The 21239-nt window shown below is 39.4% G+C and overlaps 1 protein-coding gene across 4 annotated transcripts in view; it reads right to left on the minus strand.

Moving 5' to 3' along the window:
* LOC133116402 (calcium-activated potassium channel subunit alpha-1) overlaps positions 1 to 21239 on the minus strand; it is a 173852-nt gene that overhangs the window by 46260 nt on the left and 106353 nt on the right. For all 4 annotated transcript variants that reach the window (XM_061225913.1, XM_061225922.1, XM_061225896.1 and 1 more), the window contains exons 7-16: positions 19558 to 19633; positions 18760 to 18930; positions 16870 to 16961; positions 8419 to 8529; positions 7985 to 8090; positions 7671 to 7753; positions 6217 to 6286; positions 5509 to 5664; positions 1261 to 1370; positions 752 to 820 (exon numbers count right to left, since the gene is read on the minus strand). In XM_061225913.1, coding sequence (XP_061081897.1) covers positions 752 to 820; positions 1261 to 1370; positions 5509 to 5664; positions 6217 to 6286; positions 7671 to 7753; positions 7985 to 8090; positions 8419 to 8529; positions 16870 to 16961; positions 18760 to 18930; positions 19558 to 19633 — 1044 coding nt within the window. The remainder of the gene's footprint in view (positions 1 to 751; positions 821 to 1260; positions 1371 to 5508; positions 5665 to 6216; positions 6287 to 7670; positions 7754 to 7984; positions 8091 to 8418; positions 8530 to 16869; positions 16962 to 18759; positions 18931 to 19557; positions 19634 to 21239) is intronic.

Raw genomic sequence — 21239 nt, forward strand, 5'->3', positions numbered from 1 at the left:
TATTAATCTGGACAGATGTGGCATGAAGGCCTACATAAGGCTATGCACCAAACAACAAAATTAATCAGCATTAATTGACATTCATAAGACGCGTTCATGATGTTTAACAGAAATTAATGTGTCTCATTCACATTCATATACTTCTCCAAATGAAAACCTGAATGGTTCCAATCAGACTGTATTTATATTGTCCACTTTAAAAATAATTTGCCACAATATGCCCCAGAGTACACCCTGGCCTTTTTATGAATGCTGTTCTTATGATTATGAATGTTACTTTTACATGAGGTTAGTCATCTGTTGGTCATAGAAAAGGTTTGGGTATAAATAAGTTAATTTGGTATCTGCTAAAGTGAATCACAAATCCATCTACTAAAATGTGCTACTGGTAATGACGGAAGCTGTTTGGACAGATTTGAATATAATATTTTAGTTCCTACCATCCTGTACTTATTAGCGCTATTGCTGCAATGTCTTAAAAAAAAAAAAAAAAAAGGATTTCGCATAATGCAGGGTTACTATGTTTAATCAACGGAATTCATACGGAATGCATCTCAAAACCAAGAACAGAGAGATAAGACTCTCAGCACCAAATTGCAGCTTGAACGGTTGGCAAGAAGAGGCACGCATATTATTACGATGAAATGGGGTTAATATGAAATAATGGTCAAGAAATGTGTGAAATAAATAAAGGCGGAGAGAAAAATAACCATGGAAATGAATGCTTTCCCATTTGAGCAGAAATCCTCACCTGCTTTCCCTTTGGTCTGACTTGTACTCAATGGCAATCAGCAGGAGCTTCAGCTTCACATAGCACAGCCTGTGAAAGAAAACACAACACACATTAAACCGTGCACCCGTGTATGTATTTATGCATGAAACGCCCTGTAACCAAAACCCTATATAAGTATAACACTCATCCCAGATGGGGGACTCCCCACACTAGCTCCATCACCTAATTATGAGCAGAAGTTCATACCCAGATGAGGAGGGAGCAGGGTAGGAGCAGCACAGATAAATTATCCGTGACAATAAGTACTCTCTGGATGTCAGAATGCGGCATAAAAATGTTTACAATGTCTGGATTAAAATTTTGTAAAAAACTAGTAAACAACAGTAATTCAAACAACAGTGAAAGTAATAACTAGCCTTGTGCAAACACAAGAATTGGTTGAGCAAACTGTATGTGCAAACATTTACATTTATTGCAAAGTAATGGACAAAGTACGAAGATGATCAATGATCACAGGGTGTACTTACTCACAAACCATTGGAAATGAAAGGCCCACAAAGGCACTGGACAGATACTCTGTGTACATTTCATTGGCCACTCCTTCCAGATAATACTTCTGCCAAGTGTCCTCTTCAATCTGGCAATGATAATGTTTTAAAAAGTAAAAACAAAGAAGATTACAGCATCCATAGCCACTAATGAACATATGTATGTCTATTCAAGTACTCAAATACTCTGATCTACTCTCTCTGAAGGCAAATCACTGCTAATCAAAATAATGAAGTTACACTCTGTGGTGCTAGTAAACATGCAAAAGGTCAAAGCTTCGATCTTGTCTTAGATTTTGGCAACTTATATAGTGTGTTGGAATGTCATTCTCAAAGTGTCAAGCCCTAAGGTTTTGACACAAGGTGTGAGGGTCAGCAGGCTAATTTCTCAATTTCACAAGGCATTGTCAAATATAATCAAATACTCACTCCTTACACTTCAACTCACACACACACACACACACACACACACACACACACACACACACACACATACACACACACACAATCAATGAAATAAATAAATAATCCGGCTGTTAAAATATGTAAAGCACTGTGCATTACTGTACCAGGTAACAAGATTTCAATTCATGTTCAAATGCACTAGTGGTAAGAGATGCAGTACGCCGAGAATGCAGGTATCTTGGATATGGCCTATGCGTGCCATGTATAATTGTATATGGGGCGCCGCCAGTTCACATTGTCAGCATTTGAATACTGATCGTGGAGAATGGAGTTCCTTGATAAGGGGAAATCCCATTAAGTTCAATTGCACTGCCAGTGCTCGTGTTTGCAGTGACAGCCCGTCTCCAACACACGTTTCAGAAACAGCCTATTATAGAGATACTTGAACTCCTCGAAAGGTTGCTGTTTCGTCTTGAAATAAAGCAATTGCACACAAGCAAGCGTTTTTTTTTTCCTTCTCTGAAGCATCTTGAGAGCGCTCTAATAGATGGAAAAGCCTTGTCATTTACTGCTAAGGAAATGGCGTTTATTTGTTTCGGGTCTCGGCAAATTACGCCGTGCGAATGTGTAGCTCCTGTCAGCGCATATCTGCGTTCTACGCCGAGACGATTTTTCCTTAGCTTGTCTCTCTAAACAATTATTCCTTCCAGTTCCTCTGGACTGACGACTACACCGCATATACATTTATTTAGTCCAGTTAAGCCTTTATTGTGCTCGTTTATTTTGAATTTGAGTCAATCCGAAAGGTAACACGCTCTGATTCACTTAATGAGAAACGAAACCGGGGATGGAAGCATTTAGTGCTATGTAGTACAGTACCTAGTTACTTGCATGGGGCCTCAAAAACAAAGACCTCGGCACATATGTATTCACGGCACATCCGCACTCACGCGCTCTCTCGATACATTGACTCTCAGGACTGTGAGTGGAGAAATTAAGATTTTATGCTGCGTAGGAAATGTTGAGTAAAAGCGCAGCAGAGGTTAATAAGAATTTGAAGTAATTATCACGCCGCACAAAGCCGTCGATGACACCGCTGTAACTCCATCAACGCACATTTCCTCATCGCCCGCTGTCTGCGGCGTCGCTTCGTTGGGATAGCTATTGAGATCTAACAGCCGTTTGCCCGTTTCACGTTCATCTCATTAGCACCACTGAGTGGCCTTTCGGTCTTCCTGTGGGCCCACTCAAATCACCCACGAAAAGCTGTCAGATGGCCTCACTCAACAGGGACTCAAGATCACACATCCAGGCTACCGCGTTTATCCTTAATGTACGGAAACGTTGCAACGTGTTAAATATATGCCGCTGACCCAATTTACAATGGCTACGTTTAGATTTGACCTCTAACCAAATATCGAAGATAAATAACCCATCATATCAGACAGCCAGTTTATTACAGTGACTGAAATCTAATTTCTTTATTTATACAATTCCCCAAGACTGCCGTAGGAATATGCACAATGGGATTCCCTGCTCTAGGAAATTTATAAAGTTTTAAAGATAGATGGGAAAAGACAAGTTGATTACAGGATGTTTTAATTACTGTATAATTAATCAAATGCAGCCCTACAAAATGGCTCCCTCTAGAATATTTTCATCAGAGCCACATGCTATAATTCATATTGGCACCATGCATCTGTTTAATATCTTGCCAGAAGTTATGTAAAAGTTTCCATGTGTGATATTTGTGTTGAAAAGTACAATGACCAAATTCTTCAAATATGACATTTTCTTTAATTAACCATTGTACTTGCAGTCTAAATAAATTTAACTGCATTGGACCTCAAGCAAAATGTCAATCAATAGCATAATTAACTGCAAATATGTTGCTTCATAGTGTGTTTTTTTATATTCAAGGCGGTAAGGAGATTAAAAATTCTGACTTTATTTTATTTTCAAAAATATATAAAATGAGTTAAATGATGACTCACACCTTCCAAAAAGGGTTGCTCAATTTAAGTTTTTTATTATTTCAGTTCTAGTGTATGTTTTTGATCAGCCCAGACAGCTTTTATACTGTATGCAATGAATAATATTTTAGATATTACAGGAGTTCCCGAAGACCAGCTGGCATTACAATGGTTGGTATACGGGTACTTGGCTGTTCACGGTATAAAGCAATAAAATACACTTATTGCAACTCCAAAGCAGTCAGTAAAATGATACTATGTTTCCAGAAGCTGTACAATTTGAACACAATATTTTAATAACATGTATTCACAGTTATAATATTAAATATATTTTCTGTATTGCGTCAGAGCCTATTTAACTGAATGCAATGGACCCAGGTTCCATGTACCATAGGAACGAGTTCTAAACAAAAATAAGGTGAAATCAATTTTGGAAGGATAACTGGGTAATACACGTGTTCCTTAACATAATAAAACGAAAATGAGCATATTCACACAAAAGTGTTATACTGCCTAAAATACAGTTTTCCCCGGGATTGCTATGACTGAAAACAGCTTTTTTGGAGATTGGGTTGGACCCAAAGTTGCCTTTCTGAGAAGGGTGCTGATACGGGACATATGTGCACAATTTAGATCCCCCAGCTCTAGCCTGAGGCCAGTCATATACACTTAACCATCACTGTCTTCATCATCTCAGAGCTGTGTGTCTCTTAGTCATGGAAACTCTACCAAGGCGAGGACGCCTGGATGTTGTTTCAAAACGTTTCCTGATCTACTATGACATATAAACAACAGGATCCACAATAACAGAATATGACATTTGACTTATTAATATAAACTGCACGGTGTCAATATAGGGAATGCGCCCTGTCAAATTTAAAGATGTTTTAATGCACAGCAGTTTTTGTTTGGTTCTCAACAAATGCAGGCCATTGGCTGAATGTTTTGCGTTCACAATGTTGTCCCTACAGCGTTCTTATTTAAATCGAAGTGAATTTTCACAACTGCTTTTACTTCAGAACATAACCAAGTAATATGTGCCATAAGTCAAAAACTCAAATGGGCTCTGTTGCTGGTTTGTGACCATAGAAAAGACACATGGTTCACATTTCGATGCTACATTAGAGCTCTCGGGTGGTGAACGCTGAAGACCAAGACCACTAATTTCTCTCTTCTTTGGTGGTGCTGAGCGATACCCCAAATTGCATCATAATACCAGAACAAAATGACTGCCTACAGAAATGCATGTGGTATGGATGATGACAGAACACCGGGTCCTGATTTAACAGGGAATCTTATGTCAAACACGGTTGGAGGGACTAAGTTAAAGAATTTGGCTGGAGTTGATATGTGTTGGAGCCCAGCTAAAAGAAGAACCGCACAAGGGTGCTGCTGTCAGTGCGGTCTATCTAAACCAGCAGGCGAGCCGATGGCCTACCAGCAGTGGAAAAGTCTTAACCCTTTCAAGAGTAAATGGTAAAAGGTTGCCATTTATATAGCACCTTTATCCAAAGCGCTGTGCAATTGATGCTTCTCATTCACCCATTCATACACACTCACACACGAACGGCAATTGGCTGCCATGCAAGGCACCAACCAGCTCATCAGGAGCATTTGAGGGCTAGGTGTCTTGATTAGGGACACTTCCGACACACCCAGGGCGGATCGAACTGGCAACCCTCCAACTGCCAGACGACTGCTCTTACCGCCTGAGCCAATGTCGGCCCAATGTTCTTTTCAAAATTCTAACTGGTTTGAGAACTCCATTGTGTCAGTTACCAGCAGTGATTGTAATATTGACATTATAAAGTTCAGTCTATGTCATATGGTAGATATAGGATGAGGGCACCTTGATGTAGGACCTCATGGAGAAGAGGTTGGCCAGCATGGTGGAGAGGCCTTGGGCCAGGCAGCTCTGGGCGATGAAGCCCAGCTTCAGCTCTGCGAGGCAAATGGCATCATCTCCCTCCTTCCAGTTCCAGCTCGGAATGTTTAACAGATGGGCCTGAAGTGGAGAAGGAGGTGCGGAAAGGACAGGACGTATACCTCAACATGTTGGTCAGGCTTTATCGTAAGAGCCCAACATCTACAGCATACGGTGGAAAAGCACTGATAAATAAAACACAACTGATAAACTATTTAGTAGGTTTTGTATAATTTTTTACCACCAATATGAATTCATTCAAAAATAATTGTTTGGTGGTTCATTTGAGTTTGGCTTTATGAATTGAGGTCAGGTTTGTCAGGTTTTAACTGACAGTATACTCTATTAGACATATAGAGTAGAACATACAACCACATAATAATGCAAAATCCAAACCACATCATTCTTGCTACTTGTCAATCTGAGCTATATCTGTAGTACCCATACACAAATAAAGGAATCACAAAACAAATGCATTCTGCTTGAATATATAGGCCCTTAAAGTAAGTGTTGGGTTGTGTTTATTTTCGTGCCTTGAATAAAGATAATGGCCACAAACAACATTAAAAAAGGATTTATTGTATTGCAATCACCATAATGAAGGTAGTTATGGAGTCTAGTCCTTGTTCTTACCTTGTTATGGTACTGTAACATCTGTGTGATGATTCGTATCTTTGGATGGTAATTCTTGATGGAGATTACTCTATAAAATCAGAACATGGTGTTATAAAACAAGGCTATAAAACACTGCACATAAACAGCAGTCCACAGCAGTGTTCAGTCACCCCCAGCCCCGATAAGAATCAACAGTGCGTTACTTTGAGAAATTCCGTAAACTTTTTCAAATGCCAACTGGTTTGTTGCTCTGGAAACTCACAATACGCCGTTGTTTCAATTACATCTTAACAAACTTTTGAAACGCATGTCTTCGCTTCTCATGTGTCTTGGAGGCAACTGAAACCAATTCCTTCCTTCAGGGTTTGGGCTGGGGTAGGTTTTTTAGTTTTTTTTTCCCACTGACTTCCAAGTTAAACATCTGCGATTGGAAATGCGTAGCAGGCCACGTAGCTCTGCTCTGGTGAACCTCATTCACACTTCATTTTCCCATCTGAAGGAGATGACAAGAATCAGCTCTCCAAACATCCACCATGAACGTGCACTCCAGGAGTTGATATATTATCCTCTGACAACATTACGGTGGAACATTTGGCCTATTACTTGCTATTCATGTGCTTTTAGCTGACGTTGGCATATCCTTACAGATAGGGTTCTATGCAGCTGTGCATGCTGCGCAGCTCAACTTCTATGCATTTAAATAAGGGTCAAAGGGCAAATGCTGCCCATTACATTTAGAATTGTACTTCTAATACAATGTTTCCTGTCAAATTCATGCATCTGTTCAAGCCAAATCATTTCCACCTTCAGGCCTAAGGGATCCCAACTAAACAGTCTTTTATTTAATTAGAGAAAATATAATAAAGACAGGAACCTTTTTACTTTCAGTGCATCTACAATGCAGCAAAGATGACAGCACGCTGTAGAGTGCAGACATACACTACAGATTATTTGAATACCCTGGTGTAAAATCCAAGCCATGACCAGCTTGAAATGATCAGTTACCAGCTGCTGCAAAACATAGCTTGACCTGGTCAAGCCACATTGAGTATGGAGCTGGTCTGAACTGGTCAGCCAGCAACCAGCTGTTTCAAAACCTAGCTTGAGCTGGTCAAACCATGTTGAGTATGGAGCTGGTCTGAACTGGTCAGCCAGCAATCAGCTGTTTCAAAACCTAGCTTGAGCTGGTCAAACCATGTTGAGTATGGAGCTGGTCTGAACTGGTCAGCCAGCAACCAGCTGCTTCAAAACCTAGCTTGAGCTGGTCAAACCATGTTGAGTATGGAGCTGGTCTGAACTGGTCAGCCAGCAACCAGCTGCTTCAAAACCTAACTTGAGCGGGTCAAACCATGTTGAGTATGGAGCTGGTCTGAACTGGTCAACCGGCTTCCAGCTGTTTAAAAACTTATCTTGAACAGTTTGTTTCAGCAGGGTATGGAGCGAGCAGAGGAATCCCAGTGGTCCTGCCATACCTCATGATGTTGGAGGCGTCCTCTGCATCAGGGTCTGCACAGTATTTATTGGCGAGGATCAGGCAGGCGTCTGCTGACTCTATCTGAGCACGGAGAAAGGAGCGAGAGGGGGGAGTGAGTGAACGGCACAGACACCACCCGCAGGCCGAAGAAGAGCAGAGGCCCTCATCTTCCTCCTCCCGCACTCACGACCGCTATCGATCACCTGAGGACCTCAGGCCACAGAGGCCCGAGCTTCACCTCTGGGTCCATACTGCAGCTCTCCTGTAAAAAAACAGAGACTGGCAGGGCTCGCATGGCAAGGAGGCAGTTACCTTCACTCTGGCCAGATCGTGTGGATTGAGAACAGATCCTTGGTAAAATTCCACCTGAGTGAAGTGCCGCTTGAATAAGGCTTCCAGCTCAAGATTAGGGGAAATACTGCCAAAGGAGAAAAAAGTCAAACAGAGGATAGGGATTTTTGAGAGACAGTTTTGCTCAGGTGAAGAAATGAACTTTCCTTTATGTATAACTTGATTTTCAGTTATGCACAACTGCTTGTCATTTCACTTTTCAAATATTTTTGTAGGTTGTCTTTTTTGTTTACTGTACATGTAATCATTCATCAAATGTATCATAGGATTTTACAATGGCAGACAGGTTTGGAAGCTCTGCTCTGTATTTTAGAGTTGCATAGTTCAATTTTCTCTATCTCTTACAAAATGAGGTTATTGACAGTTAAATCTTGGAATAAAAAATAATTACTTACTTATGGAGAAAAACAATTTCTACATTGACATCATCCCTGTCCTTGTGTAGGAAGTCTTTCAGGAAGTTGGATACACTTTCAAGTGTTATATGACCACAGACCACAATGTGCCTATAAGATAAATTAAGCACATTGTGATTGACATAAATAAAACAATAACAACTTTCTCAACCAAAAAGTAATAAAATCCTGTCTTATTCCAAAGTCAAGAATATATGTCAACAAATGGCTTTTGAATGCAAGCCGTGTCTTGGTTTTGCATGAGCGTTCTTTTCCATAGCTCTGTTGAAAGCAAGCATTTTCTAAGCATGCAATTCTTATGCAAAATTCAAAATAGGAAATGTCAGCCATGGTCAACAGTAAAAGACATTATTGGCATTGTCTCAGCACTCAAATCAGAGCAGTCTGAATTATATTCACCCACACAGTATGCATTTTAATCCAGATCATTCACACATGGTATTGGTAAAGGCCAGCATTCTCAACCTTGGCTGCTGAATTTCCCATACAATTCATAGGCTCTCTCACAAGAAGTGAATTTTATCTTTAATACCAAATGATGTAAAATGGAGTAGTTTTGGACAGTGGCTAAGTTTGCAACCCCGTAAGGCATGCTTGTCCTAATGTCTGCAGTTTAACCAATACAACTGAAGCTCTGAGCTGGGGCCTCGTAATGAAACATAGAGATACTTCTCCTCGGGCACCTGATCTCAGTCCAATTCAAACAAAATGGCCTGTTGTGTTTGCCATCAAGTCTAAAGCCCATTCAAGTGGTTAACAACTTCAGCCCTGCACAAACAGCTTTCCTACTAGCATACAATGCAGGACATGACCTCTGGTCATTTCAATGGTTTCAAGAATAACAGAGGGGTCCTCCAAGCGGTAGCTTACACATAGCTAGAGCATACAGTAAGTGCTCAGTACAGTGACGGCCTGGTCAACCAACCCTGACTGTGTGACGGGGCAATCTGTGGCTAAGGGAAATGTACAATTAGCCATAATGTCACCAAGGGAGGAAGAGTTCCAGTCAACAGGCTATTCCACGTCTCATTGTGTATTACTGTCAATGAGCACAGTGGCAGTGCAAGCCATAGGTGAAGTGCAGAGCTACAGTATGAGCAGTTCAGCGGACATACGTGCTGATCTGAGCTCTTCTGAACACACGAGAGGAGGCCACACAATGAGACATGTCTACAAATACAACCTAGTGTTCCAAACTGGAAGCTAAAAAAAACTGGTGGGATATTGTCATAAAAAGAATCTGGTATTTTTGTCATTCCAAAAACCTTTTTTTGAATTAATGTGATGGTTTTGCTAGATTCTGAGGCTGTCAACTCATATCATCAAGCTATCACCAAGGATATTTATGATCTTGGAAGTTCTATGTACCATGGGCCATTTTCTCGATTTCTCGATTTTCTCTATCTTTCATATATACCAGGAATTAATTACAATTTTGGCGGATTTAATCCAAAAGAAGCCTACCACAATATGGGAGATCTTTCTGATGTTCATGAGATACTGGGTCAAGGGTCAAGTCTTAGAATACAACTCCAGCCATCCCATTATTTGTGCTATTATTGCTCAAATATAAAACCAATTTTAGCTGCAAGTCATTTGTTAACTGCAATTATTAGAACCGCAAATGGGAATGTTTGTGCTTTAATGTAATTTGTGCATAAATGGCTCTCTAAAAATTATGGTAATGCAATCAAGAAAATGTAACAATGCAACCACTGTAAAACATTCTGCTTAAGCAACATTATACACAGCGTACATTTTAAGGTAATTAACCAGAGAGAAGGCAGCAGCCATTTTATTTAAACGGGCTATGGAGGCTTTTCCTTTCCCTCATGTACAGTAACAGTTTGCACTTTAACATGTAAGAAAAAGTTACACTCTTCATTACTTTTCATTGCTTCGTTCCTTTGTTTTCACCAAGGTTTATTGAATATTTTTTATTACAATAATAAAAAAAGAAACTAACTTGAGAATATTTGCCAGTGGTCCAATAATAATCATACAGTAAAAAAAAGTTTTACAATTCTGCCACAAGCCTGTTTCTGTAGGCCACATTTTAAAGAATGGAGAACTGAACCGGACTTTGAGGCAAGCCGTCAAATTGCTCCAGAAAACTCGTAAGACAATCTGCAAAACAACAGCACTTTACTTTGCAAGCTAGCCAAAGCACTGTGCCAACAGGCAATTAGAAGACTGACATCCAGCCGTCTGGACATGTAGAATATTAAACATCTCCATACTGGATTACTGATGAACTACTGCGGCTGATTTTGATGACTATGTTCCTGAGAAGAAATCAATCACGTTGTGTTGAAACATCAGCTCGCTCCCAGAAGCCACGCTCCCTCTCCTAGGAAAATACCCGTTCCTTATTGTTTGGCAGCTATGGCAGTGAAAGTAAGTTTGTTATTTCTCAGGTGTGTGTCAAAACATAATGGAGGCTATTTTGGCTCTGAATACTGAACAGATCATTAGGAAAAGAGCCAACAGCAGAAGCGGCCGGTTTTCTGCTGAGAGGGCGAACGTCTGCGGTCGGCTGTCGGGCGCTATCGAGCGCAGTGGCGCTGCGGATTCATCCTTTGATGACCCAGGGACTCCGCGGCGTTCGAAGAACACGAGATGGCGTGAGTTCGCTCGGCTGATGTCTCAACGGCTACAGAACAAAAGCGCGTTTCAACCCCGAAGAGCTGCGCGTATTATTCCAATTTTAAAACGGTGTCTTTAGAGAGAAACCAATTACAGCCGGGTGTGACAAGAGGATCTCTGCTGTATGATTGGATGCACCACTGCTACACGCACGCTTGGTCCCACAGCGTAGCTGGAAGACATCTTGTGTCCATGTTTACCACCGGAGCGTGACTGTGCTACTGATCACATTTCTTCACCACAAACTTTTAAAATTATTTTTTTACTGTAGTTGAATTTATTTACTTTCTTTGTATCTTTCGATTTACCATTTATGACTGTGTGTTCTTAATATATTGCTAATTATTTGCAGATCTTTTAATTTCATTATCAAATCCAATAGCTCTACTGCCTTGATGAACAAATACTATTCTTTAATTAAATAATATTTCATTTAATAAGATTTATTTGCATATACAGTATCATGCAAGTTTACAGTATAACTATCCCTATACACCTGAAAGTCTCAAATGTAATAAAGCTACAAAACAACCTCATACTAACCAAATCAGACAAAACAATAACACTGTGTGCCCATAACTTAAATGATAACACAAAAGTTACAAACAGAAACACAAGGAATTGGAGAGCATGCAAAATGATAACATAGTCAATGACATTGCATTAAAAATGAGCTCTGATTGATCGGAGTGCAGGCCATTCCATTCCTAGGTTTAGCATTTCTAGTGTCTGGAGAGAAACACCAGCGCTGTGTCCAGCCTAGTGCTGAACAGCTTCAGGGTCTTCACTTCTAGTCCTGGTGAGCAATGTAAAATAACCTGTCCCAGTCTAATGCATTTGCGGGTGGTTTTCCATTTGTAAAAACTAACACTGCATTTGTTAAACTCAACATGAGAAAATAATTTTCTCCTCAAGATTAATTGTTCAGCCACTTCAGTCAGTAGCCCATATAATAACTATTAATTTGCATGTATTTATGTCTATAAATACATGCTATACCTGGCTATACCTACAGTACATTACAAACCTTGAGCAATCAAAACAATCATACAATGTGTGACTTCATATAAAATAAGAGTGATACATTTTTCAATCATTAATTTTGTTGAAGCCAAATCCATATACCAACTCTCAACACACTACTTCTAAAACTTACAAAACTATCCTCTATGCTCCTTTGTACTGTTAAAGAAAATCCATCTAAAAGCCTCTGCTTTACTCTGATTCACTTTATGAATCCCCTTTTTAAATATAGTGATTACTGTTTTTCTTAATTACACTCACGCATTGCTGTATTCTAAACTATTCATGGAATCCATTAAAACAGCACAGCAAATCAGGCAAGAGGGAAATTAATACATTTCTCAGCATTAGGGCGAGTATGATTTAGGCTCACATTAAATTAACATACAGTTTGTCCTTAACTTTGATTCCCAATTAAATGCAACTGTTCTTTTTTTCTCTCAAAGTTTAGCAATCAACAAAATTAACTTCCCAAACTGCGTCATGGAATAATAGAATCCTCAAATTACATATACTGAATTGGGAGCTTTCAATTACACGTGGAAACCGGGAGAAATATATTACATTCATTCTACATTATTACATTATCCAGAGCAAAGAACAGAATCACATGTCTAATTTACATTGCATAATACGTTATTTTGTCTAATATATTCCTGCAGCAATTTTAAAGCTTGGGTAAGCCCATTGTAACTGCTTTAAAAATAAAATAAATAATAAAACAAAATGACATAAATACCCTCAGCTGAAGGCACCTTGGCTTTCAGAGTACAGTCTGGAGAGCCCAAATAGCTTTGTGAATGTACATCATAAAACATTTTGTACAAATCATTTTGGTCCTTGTTTAATGGCCACCACAAAACAGGAGGCAAGAAAGTTTACTTCTGATAATTTGCATATTTTAAATTGGTAGCTGAATTATACTGATTGCCATATACAGAAAAGGTATATACACTTTTATTGTATATATATATGTTAGAAAATCACAATTTTACATGGTTAAATCTATTTTATTTTAATTGACGATGACGATTCTAATAGTGGATTAAAATAGAGATCTATTGCAAATGTTTATTTTGGGCCATATTATTCAGAATAATATTGTGGCCTTTTCCTACTGGAAGTTGTCTCTCACAAATGTACAGTATTACATTAAAGAGGTGGGAAGTTTGATGAACTCCTAAACCATAACTGTACCCAAAATACAAATACTGACTGAAAAACAGAACTGAATTTCTTTCATACAAATAATCTGCGCTAAGCTTATTTCAAAGCTACAGTACATGTACGGTAAAAAACACTCAGACAACTGGCCATGGGAGTCAATGGGCCTCCAATGAGCTAGCTCACTGATATGAAGGAGTGTCTTTGACTGGAGCGTTTTGAGGAAATAATCTGTGTTAAATTTATAATTATTACCTGTCCCTGTCCCTGTCACAATCTCTGCTCGATGCTCATAGAACCATAGTGTGGATACCAGTCATTCATGTTATCCAAGTCTTTGTTCCTTTCTTCCTTTAAGAAGAAAGAGTTAGACAACACAAATGCACTAAAATCCAAACTGTATATTGCCTGATACTATAAAACTGTGTTTAATAGTAATGAGGACTACAAAGCCAAAAAGTGGTTGCACTTCAATTCTAAAGACGGTGATGCATCAGATAATAGCCAAGGCAATATCTGTTAATAATAAAATACTGGCATCAGGCAGTTAGAAATACTAAAGCTGATGTATGTAAAAGCAATTTCCTAATAAAAGAAGAAAGTGCCAGCAAATAAAACACTGGAGGTATAAAAATGATTTGCACTGCAATGATTAGTGTGGCCTTAAGTGGCTTGTAATGACCTGGTTACAAACCTGAATGTGTTGAAAGAGGAGCCAGAATTCTGAACTGTCTGTGAATTACTACATTTGTGAAGTACGTGTTAGGCACGGATAACACCATTTCACAAGGCTGGGTTGTGTGACAGCTTTGGAGAGATGATGAAAACCTGCTTTTCATTGCCTCATTTTTAATTAAATGAACAATGTGCACATATTCACTTTCATATGGGGAATAAATTAATCATTCTCTTGTCTGATTTCAATTCATAATATTTTACCTTTGTGAACTCGGAACAGAATTAGTGCTTGTAGGGTAACATTGAAGTAATTTGGCTTTTAAAAAGTTGGCAGGAGTCACAGTTGTTAATGCTCAAAATCGTTTCTATAGAGGAAAACATTCATATGCTCTTGAGAAATACCTGCAACCTGGTTTGTGTCTGTACTTATCAGAGACCTTTTCACAGGATAAATGACTGTTTTTACAAAACATATTGACCTTTACTAGTGAGTCACTCCAGATGCTTCAATCTACAGACGTCACCATCAGTGTCACCGATAGAAGCCCTGGACTCAGTTCAGAACATATGGTCATTCTGAACTGATACTTTGGTTAATGAGGGCAAAATGCATGGATCAAATAACACTGAAAACACTGTGCAAATTATGCAGCCGACTCAATAATAATAAGAGAAGAAAGTTCATATACTGTATGCCATTTAGTTGTATTTGATTCATTATTTACTGTACCAGGCTACTAAACTAGGCAAAAAGTAAAACTAGGATATATACAGGTAGCTACTCTATTAAAAACATCTCACCTTTATTTATTTTTTATGTCAAAATAAACAATTTACTTTTAAATGTCAAAATAAAACCATTATCAAAATAATTACAGAATGCTGTCCCATTTGGCCTGCTAGCTAAGAAATCAAGCAAGCTATCTCACAAAGTTTTTCCCTGGCGTAGGAAGCCTGCTGCTTTGTATTGCATGTCTGAAGGGCCATTATCTCACATGCATGATATTTGTAATTCCTACGGAGCTGAAGCTAGCATTCAACAGGAAATTTTGAAAGACTGGAAGGACTTATTTTTATTATTCCATTTTAATACCTAGTACATTACACTAGCCCTTTTTTGCTTCACGTTTTTGAACTGTAGGCACTGTAAGTTATGTGTGGATAGAGGCTACGTCGGCCTGGCCGCAGATTTTCAGGTTTGCGTACCTCTAATTGCAATCACATGCAACGGGAGAGAAGTTCAGTGGATCTGACAGCACGCTCTCTCAACACCGCGCCGGGTATCCCAAAGCACAACCCGGGCCAAACATAACATTTCATCAATCTTGTTTCGCTGACAGGAAAACAGCCTCAAACAAAAGGGTGCTAATGGCTTTTTGCACTCTTTGTGCCCTTTAAGCCAGACGATGAAAGCTCTCCGTGACCAAAGCCCCGTTCCTGAGCCGTTAAAGCGGCGAGGCCGCGCCAGCTGCACCAGTTTGGATGCAAATGAGGCCATGTGTGTGCCGACACAGAGTTTGAGTCAGGAAACAGAGGGAAGGTCAGAGAATTCATAAAAAAAAACCCCACTGGACAGAAAGACACGTGGACAGAGAGAAGGAGGAGAGAGGAGGGAGACGTGCGGGTAGGCCATCCGCACACGGTCCAGGGCTGCACTAAGAGGGCCGAGGCTCCGGGCTTTGGGGGAGGGTGGGGGGGGGCTGACTGAAGATCAGGGCCAAAGGTAAGGAAAGCAGCGATGGGCGTATGAACTCGGTGAACACATTGCGTCAGGTAAGCGGCATGCAAAAGCTGTCAGAGCTCAAGACACAATGAGCGCGTGCAGGAAATCATATCAAAGCAAACTGAAGCAGATTCATCACACAGCAAAATTCCTGCTCTATGTGTTACTATCAGTCCGATATGGACAGAACTGATAAATAAAAATATGATATCAGAGTTGTCATTTTTCTGTGTACAGGGTATATTTACTAAAAAAGCCAGTGTGAAAATTACTTATTAGAATAAAATACTTATACTTATAAAAATGCTTCCTTATTATTACCTACAAAAATTTAAATGTTCATTGTTACATATATGAACAGCATGGTATCATGGTATCAGCATGGTCTTAAAGTTGCTATGAAATCTTTAGAATTCAACCTTATCTTTGATTAGCACACTACAGCATTATTAGGCTGTGCACATTACACTGAAATCATCTCTTAAACTTCTGAATTAGTAATAAAATTGAAGTTTTTGTTTTTCAAATTTTGGAACAAACAAGTCAAGGATTAACAGCCAGTCTATGCGTTCATCTTGCGCTGTTGACAGTTGAAAGTAATGTCTCACACTAATGATATCACCATATGATAGGGCTATTATATATCTGGCATAGCTTTGCAAAGGATTGCAGCACACAATACACAAATGAATCAATACAATAAATCAAAGCACAGAGAACAGCAAATATTCATGAGAACTGAAGTGTTTCACATGAAATTTAAAAAAGCAGCAGTCATATTCGCATTAAATTAAAAAAAGCACAACGATAGCTCATAAGCAACACTTAGCAGCAGCATGACATGTACACCTTTTTCATGGCCAAGGTCTCCAGTCACAGTGTGACTTGCTATTTATTTTTAGCACTCTGACCTCACAGCGAACAGAAGGGATGTTCCTGTGAGGTCGGAGCCTGGCTACCCTCCGAAGAGGGGCTACGGGTCACACAACCACACCTCGGTTTTTGGTTTTTGACTTACTTTCTGCCTCGTGTCGAGTTATAACTCCCTCCGTATTTCTTCCGATTAAGGATGAGAGCAGCGATTTCTGGTACGTAGCGAGCAAACATGGCCTACATGCATGAAGACAGAGAGAGAAAATGGCATGCAGAATGTGTTCCACTGTGGCTGAGACAGCACGACCCCATGGAGTACTTACTTTCTTCCATTAACCGCGCTATAGGAACCACCATATTTCTTGCGGTTTCCTATTAACTCTATGATTTCAGGGACGTAGCTGGCAAACATGGCCTAAGGAGAAGATAGGAGACAGAAGAAAGGGCTAAAAAAGATAGGCCAAAGGGGAGCCTGGCATTCTTAAAGGTTGATATCTTTTAAAGTTTATTAAAGTTTATTAAAGTTTAGATCAGGGTGAAAAAAAGTATGAGATTGCTTAAGAAAAAAAATGTTAAATGTATTTAGATATATTTTAAACAAGAAAAACTGGGGAATTAAAAAGGTGCCATGTGAATATGCTTTTGGTTATATTGTGAATTGCTTAAATAAAAAATAAAACTAATAAAATAAAAAAGTTTAAAAGCAGCAATTGACAAAAAAAAAAAAAGAAAAAATATCCAAACGTTTTTTAAAAGCCCCAGTTTTTCAGATAGCGTTTGGGGAGAAAAAAAAAGCAGATAAAAATTTTCAGAGCTGACGTTCTGTTCTGTGACAGAAAAAAAGAAAAGTTATGAAGAGAAAAAAAAAACCTATGTGCCATGTTTTGTCCAACAAACACGTGTGCCAGGTTGATCTGGATAGCGCTGTCTGACCGTACACAGCTGCAAAACACATTAGGTCTCATTAGGACTGGTGTAAAATGAGCTGGATGCATTTTGCAGCCTGATTACAGACTCCCAACGAAAGCTGTGCTCAGCTTCCTCCCTGCTCCAGTGACCATCGCACTCTACGTAACTAAGCAAATACCAACTTCATTAAGCAAAGGACGGCGATGGCGTCTCATAAATTGTCCCCTGTTGTTTCCAAGCATAATATTTAATCCTGACTTTAATGTGCTTAAGATGGGTGATTTACAGCAATTCTACGCTCAGCTAATTAACTGTGTCCTTGATGCAAAGTAAATACACACAATAATGTCAAGAAACGAACTGACATTAGCAAGAAGCTCCGACTAAAAACAAGAACCATACAGTTCTGTTGTCATGGAGACGGTGCTGAATGAGGATATATTTCCAGTTGGTATGCAACCACCATGTCTAAGATGGATTTAATTAAAATCCCTGAAACATAGTTTTCTTCATAGACGGGCTCAGTTTCATGCTCGAGAGAGCTCTAAGGAGAGAGGCCGGGAGCGGGATGGTCGCCCCTGTGACAGTCAGACGGGGCTATGGCACATGGTCCCGGCACTGTGTTTGTTGGATTTCGGGAAAGGAACACAGAAGGGTGGGGTCTCCTGAAACCGCATACAGCATTAAAGAAACAGCAACAGCATTATCCAACTGTAACAAACATGTTCCATTCCTCCGGCGCTAACATCATAACAGGAAATCTCTGCAGGGAATGTGCATAACATTGGATTCATCTACAGGGCATGCAGTGTGCATGACAAGTCATGCGATTCCATAACATTAGCAAGATGGAAAGATAGGGATAATACACGGATAACAGTTGGTGTCAGTGAGTCGTGAGTGCATTTACTAAACAGGGAATAACCCTGGATGTTTCCCTGAAAACTTATCAACAGTTGAAATAACTGTTACAATTTTCTACATTTAGATATTTGTAGGCGGTTGAATCGCCTGGAACTATTAAATACATATTTAAGATGCCAGGGAAAGTACGTAGAAGTACACAGAATATTACTGCGAGGTGTTTTATAAGTGCTTTCCCTGGGTGGGTATGCGTGTGTGTTTCAGGGAGGAACTCTCAGTGGTCAGTAAGTAAATGTGTTTTATATTAACACATAGTGTGTGTGTGGCCTGCAGTCACAGTGAGTGGAGGTGCAGAGAAGTGGGTGAGGAGAGGTGGGAAGGGGGCGAGGGGGGGGGGGGGGGGGGCTGCAGGGAGGGGGTATTAATAAACACAGCTTTACCAAACCACCGAGGATGAAGAAGACCATGAAAAGGCGCCCAAGAGTGGTTTTTGCATAAACGTCTCCATATCCCACAGTGGACATAGTAACCATGAGCAAGTAGACACATTCCCAGTAGGATAGTGCTTGGGAATTTTGGAAGTTTTCCCAAGGGTCCCCTGAGTTTTCCACCTGAAATAGACATTAAAATGTACAGAAGAAATGTCTTGCAGGGGGAAGAAATGAGTTCATTAAAAAGCGTAACCAGGTCATTTGATAAGTTCACATGGTGCATTCACATTTGCACTGCATCTATTTTGACTACCATACTGAAAATTCCTGTTTTGTCTGTGGTATGAAGTACCCCTTGTTATTATCAAAACCTAGGATTTTCTGACCAAAATGGCTATGCTACCATCTAGTGGCAGTTTTCATCTACGAAACTAAAACTGAACTTGTAAACATTACTTAAACATAAATCTTTGTGTAAAATGTTCAACATAAAAAATAAATACTGTAGGTACAGTATTACTGCACTGCATACTCTTCAGTGTACAGTTGTTGTGTATTGTAACACTCTGGGTATTACTGCAACACTAAATAGACTATACTCCAAATTCGATACTCACACGTACGTGCATAAGAAATGACAGCAGGACTTGCTGAACAAGAATCCCGCTTGGGTCACAACTCCACAACACCACGGTCACTAAGTCCAAAGCCTTACCAAAATCTTACCCAAAACTCCAGCACAACGGTCACGAAATGTCTTCACAGACATGGGAAGTGCGCGCATATTTTATTAAGTGTTCCGCTTACCAAATGAATGAAGCCGGCTGCAGTCAGCCATGTGCTGATAAAGATGGAGCACAGATTCACCAGCTTGATGGAGTTGCTGTTGAAGAGAAGAGACACGATCACAGGCCTCCATCAGTGACACGGAAGCAGAGCCACACCGTTCTCCAGTGTCACACATAGCCATGGGATCAGCATCCAGATCAGAAATGTACAGCACAGAGCTTGATTACAGGGCTTGAATGATTACATGTCCCGCTTTTAGATTCGTATGGTTATTCATTTTAAATCCGCGCTGGTAGAATTGCTCATAAGTGCGGCAGTAGGTATGGAGAAGAAAAGGATGAAAATGGTGGATTATTGGAGATTTGTACCCAAAACCAAGGACATATTTTCATTTTTCACTATTACCAGAAAGGGGATTTCTTGCATTTTAGATATTTGTAATAGTGGCTAAGTACAGGATTTTCTTTCCACAATTTTCTCAGGGATAGAGGAGACTGACTATGACGGCTAATGACTGTATACAGCTACAGTATTGTATATAAGGCTATAAGAGCAGAGAAGGGGGTATTCCACATTTGCTTACATTTAGTTATTAGGTAGCAAAGGGGACATACTGTATCAATAGCCATTGCTTTTTTCTTCCTGTTTGCTTAGATGTGTTGTGCTGCAACACATGAATAATATCGTCCTTGACAACAGACGTGTTATTAGCGTCTTCCTGGACAGGTTGAGAATTTCTAGACCCACTTGAAGCATTTAATTCATTCATTTATTCATTCATTCATTGCAGGCTATCTCTGTCCTTACTACCATCAGACTAAATTGAGTGAAGGATTATTCTGAAACATTTTGTTGAGCTATAAGCTCTTCCCGACATCTGTGCCGAAGCTTTAGTTCTAAGCAGCGAGGAGCGTGGGTAGAGGTCTGCCACAGCCCTCATTCTCAGAGAGCAAAGAAAAACACACTAAATAAAGTGTCATTTACTTTTTTGTTGTTTATTTATTGAAGATAGATAGATAGAAGAATCCTTTATTTAATCCATATGGCAAAATGCCCCCACTCTTGGAACATTCTAGAGTTTTGTAGTTTGAAAGCAAGAAAAAAAGACTATAAAATGAATTGACTGTAAGAATAAGGGGAGTGTGGTTTGATCTGAAGCACATCAATATTACAAAATAAGCTACTGTACTGTCATCTAACTTCTAACACTAGAAACACAAAGAAATACACACAAAAATGTTTCCCCCAGATAACATGGAGAATCTTTTTCAAATAAACTGCACAGAAAAGTAAAAAACAGAATTGTGTTACACACATAAGCCATTAAGGTTATACGATATGAGAATAATTTATGTTTCTTTTATCAAGATATTCGCTAAATGAATAAACAAAATGAATGACAAAACAAGTTCAAAGAAGATTTAACTTTTGCTTGATTGCCCTTTGTGGTATAAGAAGCTTCCTGCTTCAACTCCATTTTAATTTCAAAATAATTGAATTTTCTGCCACTTGATTCCATTAGAATTGCAGTGCAGTCAATTTGGCACAAACAGCTGAGGCATTGTATCAACAACTGTGCTGAGAGGGTGCCACAGTTTGAAAGCACTATTTGTGCTTAAAAGCAATACAAAATTAAGCCATATTCTGAACTGAATAACATAATACATCAGATATGGACGAATATGCAGACATAACTGAGT

This window comes from Conger conger, chromosome 2 (genome assembly GCF_963514075.1).
Source record: "Conger conger chromosome 2, fConCon1.1, whole genome shotgun sequence".
Taxonomy (NCBI): domain Eukaryota; kingdom Metazoa; phylum Chordata; class Actinopteri; order Anguilliformes; family Congridae; genus Conger; species Conger conger.